This window comes from Accipiter gentilis, chromosome 24, assembly GCF_929443795.1.
Source record: "Accipiter gentilis chromosome 24, bAccGen1.1, whole genome shotgun sequence".
Taxonomy (NCBI): Eukaryota; Metazoa; Chordata; class Aves; order Accipitriformes; family Accipitridae; genus Astur; species Astur gentilis.
This window is the reverse complement of record NC_064903.1, coordinates 23148462-23171229: the sequence shown is the minus strand read 5'-3', so window position 1 is coordinate 23171229 and position 22768 is coordinate 23148462. Positions and strand designations below refer to the sequence as shown.

The 22768-nt window shown below is 44.0% G+C and overlaps 1 protein-coding gene across 1 annotated transcript; it reads right to left on the bottom strand.

Annotated features, from left to right (window-relative positions):
- Nucleotides 1-11313: 11313 nt before the first annotated feature.
- ITM2A (integral membrane protein 2A) lies at nucleotides 11314-22344 on the bottom strand. Its single transcript, XM_049827597.1, has 6 exons — nucleotides 22186-22344; nucleotides 18112-18243; nucleotides 17692-17880; nucleotides 16177-16287; nucleotides 14873-15023; nucleotides 11314-12396 (listed from the first exon to the last, which is right to left on the bottom strand). Exons 1-6 carry the CDS (start codon nucleotides 22267-22269, stop codon nucleotides 12308-12310), a joined length of 756 nt encoding a protein of 251 aa, XP_049683554.1. The 5' UTR covers nucleotides 22270-22344; the 3' UTR covers nucleotides 11314-12307.
- Between the last annotated feature and the right edge of the window lie 424 nt (nucleotides 22345-22768).

Below are 22768 nucleotides of genomic sequence, written 5' to 3'. Positions count from 1 at the left end.
GAGAAAAAAAACCAAACCGAAATATCTCCTTTATTCTGCATGAAGTATTTCTTCTGGTCGCTCAAGAAGCACCTCTCCCCCAAGAGAGCTGTTACTGCCGAAAAGCAAAGCACTGAGGTCTCTGCCAACAACCTCACCAGGTGGAGTTTGTGCTGAAGTGACAAGTGGTTTTTCGACACAGAGTTAGGTTTAATTTGTGCTAGGCCAAAAGAAAAGGTATTGTGGCAACAGCGTAGACCCAGGGGAAATCTCAGGGGATGCTTGGGGACCTTAGGCTGTTCAGAAGCAGCATCAAGTTTTTTTGGGAAGTCTTATTTATACACGAAACAAGGCGAACGAGGAGAGTTCTGGGTGGAAACAGAGCTCTCGGCGTGTTTCCGAATGCCACACATCGCAGCCCCCCCCCCCCCCCCCCCCCCCGTTTCCATTGACTCCCACACAGCCACACGCCTCCAAACCCACACGCCGTGGAAAGTGCAAGCGCCGCCTGCAACAGCTGCAGACGATTTCATCACACCTCGGGCTTCGTTTATGTCACTGTCATCACGAGGAGAGACATGACAGGTTTTTTTGGTTTGGTGTTTTTTTTTTGTTTTTTTTTTTTTTTTTTCACTTTGAGACTTAAGCTGCCATCGAAGTGGGAGAGCACGCGTCTGCCCTTCTTCCTGTTCTCTTCTCTAGTCCTTCACAAGATGGTCACATCAAGCCAGATCAGAAACGGCTGAAGCGGCTCATTTGCTGCTGATGGTGGGCTTGGGGAGAGCATTGAAATGCCGGGCTGTGGGCAGCAATCCTGCCCGGGTAACAGCTGTCTTCAACCGCTGGTTGTGAGGCTTCCTGCAGCTGCGCTGAAAGCATCACTCTCCAGAGCCATGAAAAGCTCTTTTCCAACCTGCTTGACCAACACACACCTGAACCCCCCAATCCCTTAAATCCAGTGGCAATGAATTCCCCATTTTGGTTACGTGTACACTGCTTGGAAACATACCACTGTTGCTTTGAGCTGGCCACCTGATAACGTCGTTCGGCGTCCCTTCCTCTTGCACCACGAGCAGACGGTTCCCTTTTCACCTCCTCTGCACAACTCGTGTCCCGGTGGAGTTGAGGTCTTACCCACACTCGGGACCCGCAGCCACCTCTTGCCCCTCCGGCTGCCACCCCGAGGTGGGAGCAGGATGATGTGCTGATGGCCACAGCATGGGTCCCCTGACATTTCCAATGTCTTCATCTCCTCTGCCATCACCAGCCACTGCCCGTGAGCTATCCACATAACTCAAAAGATCTCCTTTCTGTGTGAAAAGGGCTGATTTCCAGCTCCTCTTGACTAAGCAGAATTCTTCCCCCTTACACATCTTTTATCAGCACTAGATTTTATTTGCTATTTTGTCATTTGGTTGCTCAGTGTCCTGAGAAGACTCCCCATTTCTCTGTAACCGGTGTTAGATTTTCCTGCTCCAGTTAAGGCTGCATGAGCAGCAAACTTTAACACTTTTTACTTCACTGTTTACTTCCTTTTTCACTTTGGTGTTAGAGGTTAAAAATTAGTATTGCCCCCAGTGTCACCAGAAAAGCTCACTGGCCATAAAGGTGCACAGAGCACCAAACTCAGTGCTGCTGGACACCACTCCTCAGACCTCAGTAACTAAAAAAAACCACCCACCCACCCAAAAAAACCCACCCGAAATAAACCAAAAAACCACAGCGAGTGATCCACATACAAGTCAGCCCCATCCAGTACAAAAACAAAAAGACAAAAACTTGTCAGAGATGGTTTGATAAATGCCCTGACAAAAAGAGAGCAGATAAGCTGGGGCTGTCTGGACAGTGCCCGGTTCACACTACCAGTGAAGAGGAGCTTCAGCATTTGCGCTGATAAACTGAGCTTTGTGTAAGTGCAATCTATATGATATACATTAGTGGCCAACAGATCTGATTTTGAAAAGACATCCATTTACTTAAAGCCATCAAGAACAAAATAATAGTGATAAACCACCAGAACACATCTGCAGCTGCTGTTTTGGCACCACCACTTGCCACTGTAATGAGTTTGTTGGGACCAGCAACTACCATCAGGTTAACCTGCTTCAGTCACCTTTCTCTCTAACACAGTGATTTGCACTTCAGAATTTAACTGCATTGGTAACACAGCTGAAAGAAATAGAGAGGAAGACTCTCTGAATTTCTCAAAATTAGAAGAAAAATATGCCACAAAGAATAATATTTGGGAAACTTGGGGAGAAAACATGACATTCCAGTTGAAACAAGCAGTCAGAGGTACAGGGATCTTTGTTTTGCTTATCATCGGTTCTTTCCTCCAGTGTTTCTTTAGTGTTTTCTCCTGTGTTAAAGACTCATCCACAGTCTCTCAATACTGACAAATTACCCCCAACACCTTTTTATTTTTCTCCTACTTTTTACATTGTTCCTTACCTCCTGAGATTGAACTCCATGCAAAGACTCCGGCTGACACCAGCAGGCTCATTAATTTCCATTAATAAAAACACTGACCTTCCCAGGAGGAAACAGGGATGGACACCACCCTATTTTTGGATTAGGTCAGCTGATGCGAGGGGATGGCCTCGGTGCAGTCTCCTGAAGGCTCAACCCTTGCCCAAGGGTCTGTTCCACCAGAGCCAGTGCAACCACGAGAAAGCAGCAAGAGAAATGTCCTTTCTCATCGTGCTTCCAGTAGCTACAAGGGGAATAACTGCACAGCTTGTTGGCCTGGCAGGCTCCTAAGCCTTGCACTGCATTTAGGAATAATCTCTGGCTGTAACAGAGACTGCTTTTGGGCATCAATATATCTTCTTTCAGGACTGTCATCATCCTTCTCTTCCTCAGAGAGCAACCTTGAGCCAAGAGAAGGAGGTGCCTGATCCAGGGTCAGGCACATCCATCCGATACACTAAAGGCTAGATTTAATGTAGGACTAGGGTTTCTAACAATCCAGCATCAATTCAATCTCTCTGGGAGGAGTGCACCCTGGTCCTAAAACATGGGGAAGGGGTAAGGCTGTCACTGCACCTCCCTATAAGTATAGTCCTTGCCTAAGAAGGAAGAAAAATGGTTAAAAACTCTCCTTAATTTAAGAGAGGATTTGAATCCCCATTTCCTCTACTACGAAAATGCCCTTGGCTAGTCTGTATGAGGATAGTCTCTGCTCCTCCATCAAAGCAGTGGGAGAAAAAAACAGAAGAGATTGGAGCCCAGTAGGCAGGTCCTGGGTATGAGGAACAGACACGAACGTGACTTTTGGTGGTTAGTGCCGTCTCCTCGAAGGGGAAGACCTGGGTGCTTGTTCCTGCTTCGAGCTCTATTTCTGTATCTTACGTCAAACCAAGATGGGATACACTCCATAAACATCCCAGCTGCTGGGAGGGCTTAGGTGGAGGTTTTTTGGTGGCATTTAGCACTCCACTTCAAGGGATCTCCATCCTGTCCATATGTGGGTGACAATTGAGCAATGGCTACTTCTGAGAAAGCGAGTCCAGCAACATGCGCAAATGTCCCCAAAGCCTGTTTCAGCATGAGTTAGACCTCAAAAAGAATCCTCATCCCACTCAGAGCCAGTGCTCTGTCTGGGCATACACAGAGGTGCCAACATAAAGCTAAAAAGAGGGGAAAAACCAAAGCCTCTTGGAGGTTAGGTACTGCCATGGTCAGCAAGTGGTTGAGCTACAATTGACAAGATTATATTTTTTGATGCCAGTCTGCTGAAGTAGCCTTCCACACTCACTTTTTTTCCCCCTATGTAGAATTTGGGGCGGGGGGGGGAAGAAAAACCAGAACAACCAACAAAGATAGGATGAACACAAATGATGTAACCAATTGTCATAACATATTGCAAGAATTAACAAACCTCTTTAACTGACCTGCCTACCTATTTTCCCAGTGGGCTCAACAGTGGTGTAAGAAAAGAGTATCTTGGTGGGGCTCCAGCTAAGTGAAGGTCATGGCTTTTACCAACTGCAATGTGCAGCTGCCAGCGGTCTGCTCCGAGCATCCCACAGCCAGCTTCACCTCCCTGCTCGCCCTCCCACGAGTTCCAAGGGGAAAAACTCTTTTATAAAGTTGCAAATCCACCCAAACTCTTGTCTTGGCTGACTAGTTTTTCTAATCTGCTGTCAGCATGTTTATCAGTCCTGTGATTCAGTACCATTATCTTGCACGAACTCCACTATTATGTGACATTGTCGATATTTAAAGAAACGGTAACTCCTTGTGGTCTGACAGAGGTCTGCACAGCTAGAGAGAAAGTTCCCAGGAGACCTATGTAAAACAGAAGCTAAAATTCATACAGCTTTGAGTTTCTAGTTTAATGACAGGTTTCTTATTTAAGTGAATTAATGCTAACCATCAAAGCCCCACATCCCAGGCTGTTCCAGTTGGCTAACACTCCATAAAACCCAGAGCAGCACCATCACAAGCCCAAAGACAACAGCAGCACCACTGCCCACACTGGTACGGTGCTGTTCCTGTGAGTTTCTTCACCCAAAGTTTCTCCCTCTGGGCTTGTTTGCCCCCGGCTGACCCAGCCCAGGCATCTCCCAGGAGACATCAAACCCCTGGTGGCATCTAGCTCAAAAGTTCTTTTGCTGCTTCCTGGTTCAGTGGGATCTTCTACAGCAGCCACCAGCTTGGGACAGGGCCATGTTCTCCCTTTAGGGCAGCAAAGGAGGTATTTACCCTCCAGCCCCCCATTATGTTAATATACTTCGAGAAAGCCATGGTCTATGACAGGCTACAGGGGTCAAGCTGGCCACAGGACAGGGGTGTCCTTAAAAATATTGCTACAAATTCTAGGAAATCTCTTACAACCAAGCAAGTCCATCAGTTCCCTTTTATCAGTAAAAGGGATGTGGCATAGTTCCTCCTGGGAGCAGATCACCCCTCCGTGCCTCGGCCCCTGGGTGCTCTCCCCACCGGGGCCAGCCGCACCACGCTGCGCTTCTGCCCATCACGCGTGAAGGATGCAACTGCTGGAGCTGCCACGGATGGGGAAGCAGGACGGTTTGGCGTGGGGCAAATAATCCCACTACTCACTGGGATACAAGACAGTGCCGAACAACAGCCTCGCTTCCCATGGGTGCACAACCCTCTGCAGCCATGTAATGTGGGCAATGCTCCAGAGCACTTATTTTTAAGATCTTCTCTCATTACCCAAGAGCACTTTGGCGACTGGTCGAAACCCCCAAGCTCAGCATAAGGGAAGATTGTTTCTCAACATCAAAATCCCTTTGGAGATACACCCGCTGCCCAGGCAGCACTGCCAGCACCCAACAGCACGTCACTAAAGCCAACCTGACACCAAACTAGTCAGATATTTAGAAGTTGAAAAGAAATAAAAAAACCTGACTGTAAACTATAGAAATAAGCAGGCTGAATATGGTACACAAGCACTGAACTAAACACAGAAGAAATCCCAGATTCAAGCCCCACTGATGACTTTGTTACTGATGGGTTTTGCCTTCAGGTGTTTGTTGCACCACAGCACATCCATGCATTTCTGAAGCTCACACTGAATCGTATTTGGCAACTGGAAGGTATTCCTATACTGGCTCAACACCAGGTCTAAGACCAGCGCGGGGCCAAAACACACACAGCTCAGTGCCGAGCCCTCAGGTGCTGGCGGTTAGCATTTGCAAGGGCCTCATGAGGGTGAGTTTGCCTCCATTTGCATCAAACAAAGTAAGTAGCCCTTGGTAGAAATACTGGATAGGGGATCACAACACTGTCTGCTCAAAGGCAAAAGGATGAATGCAAAAGCAACGCTGCAAGGCTGAGATTTTACACCTTCGAAGAACACGTCCATGCTCCTCAGGGCAACAGCCACAACCAGCACCACCTCTTCTATGTGGAATGGTGTGCGAGAGCAACGGGGCAAACCAGGTCCCCTCCAACCACCTCCCCTATGAAGGGGTGATGCTCTTCTGTAGGAGACAGGGGCCCAGCCTCAGAGCACAGGCACCAACTCACCCAGACATTAGTGTTCTGTTGTAAATCCCAGCTTTGCAGCAAGGACCCATCTTTCCTTTGTAGCACTAGAGGGTTTTTGGCAAGTGGTTTTTGTTTGGTTGTTTTTAAAAAACAGTAAATGAAAACGTAGAAGAGGAGGAAAATCAAATGATGCTGAGAAATAAAAAGAGTTTTGTAGACGGAAACCATTAGCTCCATTAAGAAACGACAAATACCGCGAGTCTGCAAAAAGATAAATGCACATACCCAGTATATCTGCAAATAGGGTATTTATAGAAGAAATACAAAAGTTGTTGAGATCTGGAGCTCACTTCTTTCTCCTACACTCAAGGCACTCAGCCAGAAACTCTGGCTTCCCTCTAGTTAACATGAGTCATTTCCCTACTGAAAATCAAGGGTCTTAATCTATGGTGAAAATTGGGCCTCTGAAGTACACCAGCAGTCAGCAATTATAGGTACAAGCTCTCCTCAAGCCATATACACATCTACTTCCTAGCCACCTCCACCCACGCAAACCTTTACCAATACAAAACACTTTCGGACAGATAGTAATGTAAGGAGACTGTGTCTTTGGAACATCGTTCCCACTTCTCAGGCATCCAGATACCCACCTGACTGAGAGGTGGTTTGTGACCTGTCAAGAGCAGGAACACTGAAGCTTTGACAAGAGCAGAAAGAACTCAGACATCAGGGAAAGCAGCTTATACTGCAGCATAGATGTACCAGATAAGCAGAAATGCTTTCATTTCTTTTCAGACTACAAACTTATGTGAAAAGCCAGCAGCTACAGCTCAGCTCACAACCACAGAAGTGCTATCATTTACTTTGTGTCAAAGTCTGATTCCCCCCCCAGCATTTTTTTATTTTTTTACCATGATGTGAGAAGGCAAAGCTGTAACTGCTTCCAACTTCACACTGGGCAATGAGGCACACTGGTAAGGGTAGGGTAGCCTGAATGGTGGCTTCTACGTCCCTTTTCTTTTTCTAAGCATTAAGGATTAACGACTGAAAGTGGCTGAGAATGTGAGATGACAAAGAAGCTACGATCGCAAGTGCAGAGAAACCAAAGTACTGAATTGCTTACTGTCAGGTGAGAGTGCACGTTTACCACTGGTATTGCCATCCCAGAGAACCAAAAACCCCTACACATCCCTTTCCTCCCCAGGGATTTTTGATCATCAAGTGGAAACTGTAGGTTTACCTATCCATGGATCTATTCCTGATGAATCCCACATGCCGGCCCTCTCATTCTAGAATACAAGCACCTGGTTCCACTCCAACAAAGTATTAGGTTTGTAGGAAGCTCCTTGTTCCACAGTCAGGTGTCCACACACAGCCTTAACCCAGAACAGCTTCAAACATCAACAAGTCCTAAACTGGAACAGCTCATGAGAACCTGAATGCTTCTGTAATAGACACGCAACCTCTACATTCACAGTCAGAATGACTTTTAAGATAGTAAATTCACTTTCACATTTGTTAATGAAGAACTCGGAGGTGTCACAGGACAGAGAAAAAAATACGCTTAAGTAAACAAAATAGTTGAACTATAAGAAATAATTTCCTTTGGAGGTGGAGTGCTAGGTGGAGAGTCTTTAATTATTCTCAAGGCAGGAAATACACCCATTCATATTGCCTACATAATATCACAAATATATACACATAATGAAGAAATAATTTTAATGAAATAATGTGACTGTAATTATACATATTATAATTATTTTGGTTGCAGTCTCGAAGCTTCAATCAGTGCTAGCATTTGGGCTCTGTGCCATAGCTGGCAGCCAAGCCATCCCCCACACGGCTTAAAATTAGGACAGTCAAAGCAGCTTTAATCCTTCCAAGCCCAACCTCGAGCTCAGACTTCCCAGAGCGGTAATTCAGCCGCATGGCTAGCTACTGTGCCACTGCAGAGGCTTTGTGGACTGCCTTTTTCTGGCCCTACAAATGTTCTCTTCTGTTCTAGGCTTCGGGGGTTTTTTAGCTTAGGGCATGTTAGGAGAATGCAAGATGAAATGCAGCAGATCAGGGAAGTGGTAGGGTGGAAGAGGCTGTCTTTAGTTAAACATCATAATGTTTTTCTTTCTTTCTAGCCTTCCTGAGTAGTTCAGAGAAGACCAAGAAACAAAAGCATCAACCTACAAAATCTAAAGCTGACAGCTGCTCGATCATTAACAAGGGGACTGCCCAATTCAGCCCATCCTGCTGCAAGCAGAGCTGAAGCAGTCGGGGAAGAACAAATCCCAGACATAGAAGCATGATTTAAAAATAGTAAACCAGAATTTTTCGCAGGGAAATTCAGAGACAATTTCAGTGCTCTGACATTTCTGCCATCATTCACCATAAACTTTGCTGAGCACATCTGTATTTTTGGTGGCTTTCCCTGTAATGCCAGGAACTAATGAAGTCCACAGAAGTCAGTCCAGTCTTGCTGGAGTCCTAGCAGGCTCTTTATCTTCCATGCATCTGCATACATACACTGCAACTTTTGCTGTGGGTGTGAGGTGAGAGTTTTTCACTACCATACTAAGCATGGCTGTGCTGCAACAGTCCACAGTACAGAGTTGAGCTTATTATGAAAAATGTCTCACTTTTAGACAACCAGTTTATCAAGTCTGAGGTACTAAAGCTCTATTTCATACCAGGTTGAGGCCTTAGTATGTCTTTCAAAGGTCTCCACACTGTCCCCGTTTTTTCTTCCCTGGATCTTCACCTCCACACTGTCCCCATTTTTTCTTCCCTGGATCTTCATCTCAAGGTATTCATATATGCAAATAACAGTTTAATTCCTACGAATTTTTACAAAGTCAGACTGGAGGAAACTCTAAGTTCCAGTGTAGACTAGCACCTACTCTAATGGAAGTTTCTATCACATACACAACACCATCAGCAGCCCACATCTTACCAGTCACACTCAGACAAAAAGCCATCAGGCTTCTGCAAACGTCAACAGCATCTCCTCCAAGCAATAAATTCAAGTTTGTTCTTAACTGTAATTTTTCTTATGTTTCTTTCTAATTAGAGTATTTAAACTTGAAAAAAAACCTCACATGTAACGCTGGAAGAAGAATCATCCAAAGTGCTGGACTGTCAGCTTAACGTTCATAAAGGTATTTAAAACTTATATCTAAAATATACTGTGTCAGAAAAATAACCTGCAAGCTAGCATAAAAATAATTTGTCAATAAGCAAGTGCACAGATACTGCTGATTGTCCTGTGCACACCGGTTGCTTTTTCAGTAAGCACACCTGTAAACAGAAGCTACTACAGCAAATAAGTTCACATTTACATCTTGGTAGTGTTATCCCTTCAGTTACCACACCCATGTTTGAAGCACAGTCTTACTCAGATATCTAATAGGGTTTTACACAGGTTACAGTTGTATTACAAAAATGTTCTATACTATAGATAAAAACTAAGCAAAGACACTGAACACCACCTAGAGGAAGCTTTCCTCAAACCATTTTTAGGTTTAATTTTGGCAAAATACCCGAAAACCTGTATGTTAGAATAAATACACCAAGTTTTTATCGGTTACACATACTTTACACCCAAGCGCTGGCTGCCTGTGCCATCTACTGGTGCAAAGGACTCCTGTGGCTCACGCCCTCTTCTCCTGCTTCCTACAGAGCAGCTGAACACAGGAGCTACTCAAACTGAGAGACAGCATTAGAAGATCCCAGGAGTACTAGCTGTTTTCATAGAAGCAACCTTAAAACTGCAGTCCTTTGACACAAATGCCTGCCCCCAGCATAAAATGATTAGGGACAGATAATAAGCCTAGCACACCACACACATGACTGAAACTTCAGCTACTTTCTCAATGCAAGAGCACCAAGCAGGTAAGAACAATCTGTTCCTTTGAACAGATCCTGGCTTATTGCCTAGAACATCTAATAAGCTCTTAAGGAACTGACTTCGTTTCTTCTAAAATCTTTACCAGACAAAGGTAAAAGGCTGAAACAGTTTCAATCTGGAAGCATGTCTAGCATTCCTGTTACATGTCTTAAGGCAGCCAGCAGGTTAAAGGCTTATACAGCGAGAGCCATCCACTGCACAGTCACTCAGAGCTAGAAGGAAGAATTCATATTTTTTGTTTTCAGGAAAGTCAAACCTCAACACTGCAAGCAGATGCTTCTTGCACTCTGCAACTAACACGTTTCCAAACCCTTCCACTCAAGACTACCAAAACAAACAAGACAGCCAACCCACCCCAGTTATCCTCTCAGACAATCAGGAGGAGGAGGAAATCACGATGATGGTAACTTGCCCAAGCACATGCAAGTCTGTAGCTGGACTTTGTCAGTGCAGCTACTTCCCCCAGTAACACATACCTGTTTCAGTAAAGCATACCTGACTCTCAGTGACAATAATTAAGAGCCTTCTACAGCATTCCATTTCAGAAAATTTAAGTACATAGTGAAATACTGTCCTACACTTACTATTCTAGAGCCAAGCAGACCAAAGCTCTACTTTTGGGACACATCCTCTGCATTGCCTCACCATACACCTCGGGAGAAGAGCTGCATTAGTTTCCAAGACAAGGCAGTAGAATCCCCTACTGCCCAGGAGCTGTGCTCTACTCCCTTCCTCTGCACAGTTTCATGAACAATGACTGAGAGCAGCTACTCCTATAGTCACTTCTCACTTCCCAGTTCTTAGCACAGAAAGCCCGCTTACTCTTTTAATGCCAGCTGTATAGTCCAAGTCACTTTCCAGGAAAGCCAGAAAGGTTCAGTACACACTTTAGCTCTCTGAGGACCAGTCAAAGAAATTTCACCACAGCACTCTCATAATTCTGAGCTTAAAGTTCAGCAAAGCTCATGGGTAAATACTGAAAGGTGTTACAGTAAGTCGTTAATTAACCCTCTGCTGCCTTGGTCTATTAAAGAGACTTCTCTGTATATTTATGGCAGTGTTAATAAGACAAGCAAACCTTTAATCACCAGCCTGATCAACACCACTGTTCAAATGGATGACTTACAGAATGCATCTTCCCTTCGCTATAACCACAACTGACTGCCCACATGCCAGGAACTCCGCTCAGTGGGTTCAGTTTATAGCACTAAACATCACTGAGAATTGCCCCTTGGGGTATCAAGTCTGAAGCAAGATGTCTTTTCTTCCCTCTGTTGCTCACGTTCATTTTGCGCCACAAAGCATTTCCACAACAACAGGAAGAGGAAATTGGGCTTCACCAGCTGAAAAAGAGGTGAGGGTAAGAGGGGACAGCACTGCATGCTGCCCCAGGCCTATAACCATCACTTCTCCCACATGGGCCATATACCAGCATACTGCACTCTTGCCTCTGAGCACCATGAAGTCACACAAACACCAAAGTTTTAGAGAAACATTTATTATAGGGTTGCAGAATTTATGCCAATATAAAGTCCCTTAATAAAACTCTCAAGTTCATCAACTGCAGGACACTAACTCTTCATTATCTTTATACTGCAGCTTTCAAAAAAAGGAACAATGCTCTGACTGCAGTAGTAACGCTACTTGCTCATAAAAAGTTGATCTAAAAAGTTTATATAAGCCAGAGTAGTTTAAGTTTACAACTACAGTCACATTCACAAGTGAGCTATACCAGAACAGATTCTTGAAATAGGAAGTTACAGGATAAACAAATCCATAACCAAAAATACTGACAAGCTTTAAGAGCAACTCTATCTGAATCTAACAACTAAATAGCACAAAACCAAACAAAGGTAGAAGAATTAAACATAAGCTCGGGGAAGGTTCCAAATATACATACAAATTCAATACAGTAATTGCACAAAATGAAATAGGGTAGTGTTAAAGGTTTATGATCACTGAGGTTGGATTTTACATGCTTCACACATGGTAGTTAAAATAAACCTTTAATGATACACATCAGAAGGTTTTTTAGCCAGGATACGGAGTGCAGAGCTATTCTACAGAACTACGCAAGATGTGCAAACCACAGATTATTAATATTAATCATTCTGTGAAAGTTAAGGTGAACAGAATTGGTTCCAGCCAAGGAATTGGTTAACATTTTTATATATATATATATTTTTCTGCCATTCCCAGATTACACTAAATCAAACACATTCAACGGATAAACTGATATTAACCTTCTAAAAAAACCTTACTCAAATTTAAGTTTTACATGAGATAACTAAAAAGTTATACCAAGGATCAAAGAAAGCTGAAATGGTGACTTTGTCTTTTGAAATACAAGCAGTACACAGAAAATGCATAAGGCTTTTGATTATCACTGCACATTTTAATTTAAGAAGTCAATGTCTAATGCTCAGACTTCTCAATAAAGGTGTGAACTAGTCACCTCCCATCCAACACCCTTCACTGTTGACAGATCTTTGTTTCAACAACGAAAGAGTTTTCAAAGTGTCTGATTGAATGACAGTTCTCCACTGAACGTTTCTGCAGACCTGGGGACGAGAGAAGGTGAGAGCCTAAGTAAAGCAGATCTATAACCCAGCAGCAAGTATTTACAGGTTTTGTATCATTATGAACAGCAGCAAGATACAATCATTCAGTACATAGTGTTTCTACAGCCATGAATTGCCACTAGAGCTTGATTTCAGTTTGTTTTCTATCAGAAAGCCTCCCTCATTTTCAGAATGGTAACAAGAGAGGGGGCCACATACAACACGGGACAAACCAAGCAAGCTTTTTTTAAAAAATAGTATCCCTGCCACCATTTTAGTGACAGAAGAGACAACAATAAATAGATCAATAGATAGATAAAAGTTTCTCATAGCCCTTCCTAAACACAAAGAAAATGAAAAGCAAAGCAGATTGAAATTACAGGGAAAGAGTTTAAAAACTCAAAAAGGGTGCAGAAAAAAGCCCTAGTTCTTTATCAGCACTTCTCCCCACCCAGAGTGTGCTTCTATAGAGCAGTCTTCACCTTGATGGGAGCCCTGTGAGGATTTGCCACTCAACTGATGATCTTACTGAAGTTTTTCCTAACACTATTAATGTGATTTTCTCTATTTTGGGACATGCCAGCATTGGATCTGGACACAGGCAGTTTACCTCTATCAGCTGTGACTCTTTACTAGGAGACAAGAATGTAGTAGTCCTACCATCAAAGACAAGCTGCTCAACTAAAGCACCTCAATATACAGCAATTAGAGAAGAAATATTTATAGCTCGTTTAATAAGCAGAGAATTGTTCAGAGCAAGCAAGAGAAGCTCTCCACTGAAGTCTAGAAGCACTAGCTCTTAAAGAAACCCAGCAGGGCACTGCTTTAGTTTATAAACACTTAAAATACAGGCTGTCCTTATCTTAATGCCTGTACAAGCTAAGAAGTTTCCAATGGCTATCTAACTGAGTATGTAATTGAACAGTCAGGATGACCTGTCCAGTTTCTCACATGCCTTCAGTTACAACTCCAGGGAACTGCTGCAGAACCTGAGGTCAGTTTGGTCTAACAGATGAACCCATGAACTCTACAAAATATGAGCACCAATGCAACACCAGCTAAACAAGACGACTTCTCCACTGATGTTACAGGAGTCTATCCATTTTAGTCTAATTATTTATGTGCGCATGGCTTGTACACGCTAGAAGAAAGGCATGCTAGAAATCTGATCTGGAAGTCGAGACAAGCCTTGTCCCCGAACAATTTTCTCCTCAGCAGCAGTCTTCCATTTGACTAGATTCCCTGCCCACCTCCCCCACAAGGGCAAACAAGGTTAGTTGCAGAACAGAAACTGTACCAAGAAGCATTATCTATTTACTAGTATCCTTCTGTGCAAATATTCTGTAAAGTCTTGCTATGCAGCAATGTGAACAACATGCTATAGGAAAGCGATTTATAAACACTCTTCGCAGTATTGTCTGTACAGTATTGTACAGTCTTTCATTCACAGCAGCAGTCAGTCTAGACTTGTTCAGAAAAGCATCTTCGCAACATCTAAGAGACACGTGCCTCTCCCTTCCATAAAGGCAACATTTACTGTTTCTTCGCATGCCCTACACCGTTAGCTACACAGGCCCAGTTTTATGCTCCCACATACAAAGCCTTCCATCTAGCAACAGGATGTAGTCTCTAGCAAACAGCAGATGTGGCTCCTGATGCTGCTAGCTGTAACTGGGCTGAGGAAACTCTTGCCTAAGAGCTTGGCAGGAAAACCAGAGCAGAGAGTTCTGACAAACCAAACGTTTGCATTCTGAAAGGCTGTAACTGACAAAGGATTAGTTCACTATGTGTTTGGTGAGAGCAACAAACTATGAAATGCTTTGAGAACTACAGTGAACTAAATTTCATAGGATCAGATTTCTGTACTCCAGACCTCCTTCCAGTATGTCAAACCACCGACACCTCAAATTCAATCCTTTTCACAGAATGGCAGGGGGGTGGCATGAGCAGACAGGCAAAGAAACAGAGCCCAGAAGTTCCCATGAGGTGTTCTTCCTCTTCTAGAGAGGAAGTCTGGGATGTCCAGAGCTAGTTGTTAATTTTTATTTTTTTTCCAGAGCAAGTGGACTTGTAGATAATGCTTTTACTTGGTGCTCCTGTAACTCAGTTTTAGATAGGACAGCGATAGACTAAGCTGCACCTACAGAGACTCATATTATCAGATGATTGTATGAATTCTGGGGCCAAACTAACCTGCAAGTTTGACCAAAAGATGGAACATAAAATAGGCTTAAGCTCAAACTTGGTTTGGACATGTAACCTCTAATTCCATAACTGAAACTCTCTCTCTCACCATGTTCGAATGAAATGTTGGCTACATACTTGAAAGTAGGGAAAAATACCCATCGGTTCTATGAATAGTCTCAGCTCATGTTGAACACTCACAGATTTCTAAGTCTAAAAACTCCAAAGGTTTAAGTTATTTACCCCTTCCCTACTGGAACAATAGATTTGTTTTTTACTGAAGGGAACTTACCTATTATCTGGTCTCTGCGCTGAAGTCTGAATGTCTCTTTTCCAACACAGAGTTGGTAGATGAAGATACCCAAATCAGACACATTATCTATCTCCTCTGTAACCACCATTTCTTCACGGACTAGGTAGGTCTGAGGCAAGTAAGAGCCAGTCTAAAAGAGAAAAAAACCCTTGAGATACAGTATTCTGCTAACAATGGACAAACATCCCTATGTGTTACTCTTTGCTTTGGAAGGGCTTCAAGCACTAGATTTCAACTTTCCTCCTTTTTAATACTAAGATATGCTAGTCTTAAACAGCTGTATAACAGAGAAGTTAAAAACTGACAAAGGCTATTTCAAACAGTTGCAGTTACATCAAAACAAAGCACAGTTACCCTTAACATTGCTCACCTCACATGAAGCAAACAAATAGAACCAGTTCAAGTTTATTTGTGTGCAACACAAAGTTTGCAGTTAAAAGAGGAGAAACAAAGTATTATGAATTTTTCCATGTTTCAGGCAATGTATTTCTAATACAAAAAACCCAAACCAACAGCAGTGCAACATACAAAAGTTAAGTCTTCACCAGAAGATCACAGCACTATTGAAACAACTTCCCACCCTTCATGACCAACTCCTAAAAATAGGGGCAGGGAGACACACTCAAAGTTCATTTCCATGAAGGTTAAAAAAAAAAAAAAAGAGAAAAAACCAAAACAAGCTAAACTAGATCAGGTGACCTCTAGCACTAGGTGTAGAGGACTCAATGACTTTTGAAAAAAGTACATTAGACACACAATAGCTCAGTATCGCATTTAATTTGGAAGTAGCAGCAAGCTCTATCAACTTGACCCATAAGTCATCTTGCAAAAATACCAGTTTTAGTCACTGAAGAGTCAAAATGCTTGCAGTGAGCTCATAACTACAGTGCAAATAAAGCAGAAGAACAAGTTAGCATTGCTCTTTTCATTAAAGCTCTCATGGGGCAAGGGAGCTTTCCGGTAGTAACTTTCAGGTTTAGGCTTTCAATGATACTTGGAGCTTTATCAAATTCCTTCATAATAGCTAAATTTAACCTTATTTGCTAGTTGCTTTCAGCTTTCATAAAGCTAGGTATTAATACGAGCATTAAGCATGAATCTACTCAACATAATATACACTGACAGCTGGCCTTAACTTCAGTACATTGACTGAGCCAGGGGGATTATGTACTTTGATGGCAAGAGGACTGTTCTAGCAAGAGACTGTAGTTCAGGAGCAACACCCAGCATTCTTATCAAAAGCAATCTTGTCAGCATAACTAAACAGTAAAGTTTCCACATACCGCCAGTTTTGCGAAGAGATCCATCAAATTCCTTGGCGGCATAACTATGGATGTGTTCAGCGGAATCACATAGCAGTTACCCAGTTGCAAGTCAAGGTACGCTGTCAAAAGCTGTTTTGAAAACAATTTTTCAGTTAATTAAACGTGCCCTTTGATTATTAGGACACAGTTCTACAAGGACTAAGAAGAAAGCTCAAAAAGCTGGAGTTCATGTGCAGCTAGTATCAAAGCAATGCACTCAGGAACTGTCTAGCGTAAAAACTTAGCTATTACCGCTTCTGGAAACACAGTGGTTATAGCTATGATTTACATCAGGACTTCTGTACAGCAGTGAGAGCTGACTATAAAAGCAGTTTCTATCATAATTCTAGATGAGTACAGTTTGTATTAATACAGAGCAAGTATTTGGCAGTATGCTCTCATAACTGAACAAGTCTAATTAAGCACAGTGCAAGCAAAAGGTATCCAACTGCTGATAAGCAATCATTCCCTGTAAATAGTTCTTCAGACAAAGTACTTGTCTCTAGAAAGTCACATCAGCATTACCAAAGAGTGCAAGAACTGCAGACACTAGAATTATCAAGTTATCTACTTGTTTTATTATGACTTTGCATAGCACTTAGCCAGAATCATCTGAAGTTCTTAAGTTGCCTGAATCCTTTAAGTTATAGCCAAGATTCTGTCAAGACAACACAGATCAAAGCTGCAAATACTGCAAACACAGGTAGCACAGCTTGGCTCTGTGGCATTCCATGCTACTGTTAAAGGCAGAATGTACAGAGGTCAGTTCTAGTCTTTACTGTGATCCTATCTGCATTGCCAAGGTTTGATTTACAAGCAACCTGCGACAGCTTTTACAGCTGACTAAGGATAACCATTAATACTATCGACGCACCTTTAATAAAAAAGTCAAATTAAAACCATCCTCTCATCTTTGCTTTAGAGAAACTACATGCAACTAGCAAAGCATTTTCAAGTTCCAGGTTTCAGCCACCTGAAGTGATTTTTCAATTCACTTATCCAAGGCCCACACTTATTTGGAATTCTATGTTTTGCTCTAACACAGTCTGGCAGAATCTTAAGACTGAATCCTCAGTTTCCCCATTTCTCAACTCAGATTTACACTGTTCTCCTACCCTCACTTTCATTTATGTAGAATTCTTGACCAACTAGCAAGTGTCACTTCCAGACATCCGACGGGCAATAATATTTAAAGTTGCACAGCACTGAGATGTATTGTTCTGAGAAACAATCCAGTTAGAGTCACTGTGAGTATGAACTCCTCTAACATTCTTGTAACTTCTGCAAGGGGGGAGTGTTAAGTCTACTATGATAGTGTTAAAAGGGTCAGATTTCCCACACTTAAACCCACCCCAAAGAGAAGCTTGCATTGACAGTAACCTTTAAAGGTATCTCAAGAATTAAAACCCTGGAGCTGTTACGATTACCATCTGCACCACAGTTTCCCAATGAGCAATAAGACTAGTTATTTCTTATGGCTTCACATATACTCACCCTATCAAAGTCATGAACGATTGCTGCCGGATCACTGTCTGAGAACTTTGGAACAGGTACATCAATGATGGCTATGTTATCATCTTCTCGAATGTCAGCTTCTTCAGCAATAGGGAGGAAATAAGGTTCTACCGCACGATCACGATTTTCATTTTCAAAGTAACACATTTCACCACGGTACACCTTATGCTGAAAGTAAGGGCAAGGCTAGTTATTTTTATAGCAAATGTCGCTTTAAAACTCTATTTCTAACTCTCATGCTATAACAAAGCACAGGTCTGTCACACCTGGAGATTTTATAAAGGACATAGCGGTCTTCATGTCCCAGTTATTGAAGGCTTTCTATTACAGTACTAATCTATTTATAATTACACTTTTTTTATTCAGTGATGCTTAAAGAAAAAGGAACTTGCACACTACCTTAGGCATGAAGTACTTGTAGATGCAGGCTCCACCGACAACAACTCCTGCCAAGATGAACGCTAGACCCAGCAGAGTCAACAGACATCTTCCAGATGAGTTTTCACCTCCATGTGTGGCAACTTCTGGATCCTTTAAGTAAAGAGGGATGAGAACTTAGAAAGCATAGCTGCTCTGAATTTAAATTAAGCTGTTACACACTGCTTCACTTTGGCCTACCATCTTCCATTTCTTCTACGTGTGCAGTGAGAATGGTAAGCCAAGCATCATATAATAAGAAAACACTTACATGAAATACTACTGCATCATATAAAGATCAGTTTTCAAACACCATCGAAAGAGGACATATTCTCAGAGGATGCTTTCTAGACAAACCATTACCCAGAAACTATTTGAGGTGCAAGAAATTTAAATAACTGTAACAAAATACACAGTGCTGCACCTGCAATACAGTACAAGGAAAGCAAGCTTTGTAGAGCAAGCTCATTTTAAGGTACACAATGTTTTCAGGCCTCTTCCCAAAAGCCTATTTCCTATCCTCCTCTTGCTATCACAGCTAGCTTAAGATAACTTTTCCTTACAAACCTAGACTAACAGAAAAACTGAAGATGCAATTTTGTCTATTAGCTGTGGAATAGAGATTCGACAGGAGTCACACATTCAGGTTTTAGAACTTGTAATATGCACAAGCGAAGTCCACTATTAAAGAGAACCACTCATCAGCTTAAATGCAGCTTCAAATTATGCCAAATAAACATAAGTCCCTGTAGTACATCCTACCTTGCAGCTTCAAAACACTCTCTCCTCCACCCAAGTCCCAGGGAAGTTTTTCTCCTAGCAGCCTGAAGCTTACCTCTTTAGTTCAGTGACTTGTTCCCCCCCACTCCGCAGTGTTCTCTCAAACAGAAGATGACTGCATCCAAAGGCAAGTACTATCACCACCATGTAACATGGTGATGAGTTGTGTGACACCAATTGCAAAGTTAGTGGTGGTGTCTGAATGCCAAGTTTAACACTCAGGAGTTCTTTCAGTACCTTTCTAGGCTTCCAGGTGAAAGGCTCACACAAGCCAAGTTGAGAGAAGATTAGCAAAAATACTGCCAAATACTAAACAATCAGAAAAGACATTCCCTAATCCATATATCTGGTCAAGTACATCCCTTTAATGATTCAAGACTCCAGAATTTAGCAGCTCACTTTCAAGACCTGCTCTTTATACTGGTCAGGAAGAAAAACTGGATTTCACAGCAAAAGATCTTTTCCTTCATATTGTTCCTAGAGTCAGTAGCTAGATTTAGCACAGCAGCTTCCACGGCCTTTCTTTATTTGGGTCCCACTATTTGCACTCCTGAAGAACATAAATATATTAAGTGACCTGTGATCACAACAAGCCACAGTATTATTACAAAGGCTGCACATATTTCCATGCTCAGCAAGATGTAGCAGTGTAAAAGTCAAATGCATCAGCTATGCGAGTACTGAAACAAAAAACAAGCTCTTTTGCGAAAGTCAATACTCCTACATTCCACTCTCGCATCCTCCAAACAGAAAAATGTTGGTTCAGCAAGACATAAGCCACTACAATTGGCTAGTTAAGCATTTGTCAATAAAAAAGCAAAAAACCAAACATAACTAGTTTCAAGTCAGAATTATGCCACATTTATATGCCATTATGTGAAAACAATCCTTCACCACTAACTGGCTTTTAAGATCAAGACCAATTCTGACGTCTTCATATCCTGCCACCTTCATCTACACCTTTCAGTAACTTACTCATCTAGCCTATTATTACTTGAACACAACAGTCCGCAGCAGGCGTTCTACAGACATCCTAGGGCTTGGATGATGTCAACAAGTAATTAGCTACACTTGCACTACACATTTCAAACAAAGCAAAGGTATTTATCTTTTAAGAAGCAATGCAGGCAGCCTGAATCTGAGAAGAGTTGACAGCGCTGATAAGAGAACACAATAGCATGACTTCACTCCATAGGTTACAAAGCCTCTGCTGAAAAATAATAAAAGTCATAAAAAACCTGCAAAGAAAATGCAGTTCTAAACTGTGCAGTAACAAGCATAGCAAACTAGGAGTAAGAGAGGAGAAGAAAAATCACTTGTGTTAACATCTGCAGCTAGCTCAAGAGATACTGTTGACACAGTCAGCTCCAACGAATCTGCAGGGAGAATATTCTGCAAGCTCAAGTGTTTTGTGTGGATATTCTAGGGGACTTTAATTGTGCTGTTTCAGCCAACATTAGCCATTAAGATTGTTTGCGCTGCACAAATAATCCAGCAAAAGGAGACATTAACAAGCACTAGAACAAGTTTGTCTTGGAGTAAAATTGTGAACCTGATGTTTCCGTGCAACTCTAAGCCCTGAAGTCAGAGTGAAGAGTTGTTAAAAAAAACCACATCCACATGTGCAAACATGGAGAATACTGTGACAGGTATAACAAAACAGCAGGAGTAGCTTCTACATCAAGAAGAGCAGCTGTCATGAGAGGAGAAGCAAGGGTGTAAGTGTATATTAGAACTATTATGTTCAGAACTTGCATGGTAGAGGGCCAGTAAAAATATTAACACATTGCCTTGGGAATAGCTGATGAGTTTGTCCTCTGAGGAACTGGACGGACTAATGACGTTTTCAAAATTTGAATTAGTCCTCTATCTACCTTGTTTCGCTGCTTTCTCCCCCTCCTCTTGATCTAGTAATTCGGCGCTACTGTATTAACTGTGCACGCATACCACTCCTCCAGCTCAAAAGAGTCCACTAAGCAATAACACCACTCTGCACCCCTTCCCCTGTCAAAGGGAGGCTATTTCAGGTGAGGCAGAGGCTCCCTGGTCTGAAAGGCAAGCTGCTTTCCTGATTACAGCTTAGAAGAAAGGCGGGGGGGGTGGGGGGGGGGAAAGACCCTAGAGTCCAACTCCACAAGTTTTGTTGTTGGCTTTTTAAATTTTCTTACTCCCTGATTACAGATAAACTCAGTGCATCCCATATTCCTCCTCTAGAGCTACTGGTTTATTTATTTATTTACCTAGACGCTGATCTTCTTCATCTGACTAAAAACGTCACCAGCTAAGCAAGATATCTTCAACATAAAGCGTCCCACGGATTTGGAAAGTTCAATTCAAGTCAGCGACACGGCAACCCATTAGGAAGGAAAAGCCAACCACAGAGTACTTGCCTGGGTTTCTATTTAAAACCCTTTATGGCAGGTTTCTTAAATTAAGCTAGACATACCAGCAGCCCAGACACCTCACCACAGCGCCGTTCTCCAACTCGCTGCCTACGAGAGTTCCAGAGCAGCAGCGAGCCGAGGATGAGCCCTAACCCACTTTGTTTGCCTAGAAGACGCTGCTGCAAACCTGCTCTTCCCTGGGGCGGGGACGGACACACGGGACAGACAACCAGGCTGCGGCCGAGGACACGGCACTTTGCCTGCGCCTTTCCCCAGCTTGGCCGCGGCTCCGGGACGGAGCCGAGCCCCGGAGCTCGCCAGGGCGTAGGATTCACCCACCGGCGACCTACGCAGCTTTAAAACCCCGTCAGGAAACACGGCCCTGGCAGCGGTTCAGCTCCGAGATAAACACCCGGGCCTACCCCCCTGCGTGCGGGCCCGAAGCCGACCCGGCTCTATCACGCCAGCCCGCAGCTCGGCACCGCCCGCGGCCTCCCGAGAGGCAGCCGGGTTGGGAAAATGGCTGTGCCGAGGGCACCGCAAACCGCCGCGACGCGCTCCGGCCCTCTCACACCCGCACGGCCCGGCGGGCGCCCCCTCACCGCGGCGGCCCTGAGGGAAGCGACCTCCCCCTCGCACCACCACCCCGGGGCAAAAACCGCCGAGCTGCCTCCCCCACGCTGGAAAGCTGCCCCAGCGCCGAAGGGAGCGGCGGGGGAGAACCGCCAAGCGCGCCGGAGGCTCCACAAACTGCCGGCTGCCTTCCCCCGACCCGCAGCCTCTGCGAGAAGATGGCGGCGGCGGCGGCTTCCCCCCCCCCCGCCCCGCTTCTCCCCGCCGCCGTCCCTCGGCCTCCCTCCTCCCGACAACGGAGATACCCCGCTCCCCGCACCTTATCGGCCACCAGCGCTTCGGCGGCCTCCTTCTTCGGCTCGTCCTTCTGGGCGAAGGGAGAGTTAAAGGCGATCTTCACCATGACGCCGTTACCTCGCACCGCCGCCTCCCTGCTGAAGAGCCTCCGGGCGGCTGGGCGGGGAAAGCTGAACTGGCCACGCCCCTCCTTCCCGCTTCGCCCCGCCCCGCCTCACCGCCGAGCACCGCCCGGCGGGCAGGGGAGGGAAGAGCGCCCCCTGCAGGCCGGGCACCTCACAGGGGCTCGTCCCGGGAAAAAAGGCGGGAAGAGACCCCGGCGGGTGAACGGCAAAGCCTGACGGTGTTCCCGGCGTTGGGAGGTTGAGCAGGGTGCCGGCGTCCCATCTCAGCCCTAAAAGCCTCCTCAGAACGCGACGCCGAAGCAGAAATTTAATGACATTAACAGCGGGGCGGAGTACCCGACCCCGAAAGGGAGACGTGCTGTAAACTGCTTGGGGGTGACCGAAACTTGTCCTTTTCTCCTCATGTTTGTGTGGAGGATGGCACCCTGCAAGAGGGGGTAAGGTCCTCGGAGCTGCCGGGGAAACGCCACCGCCTGTCCT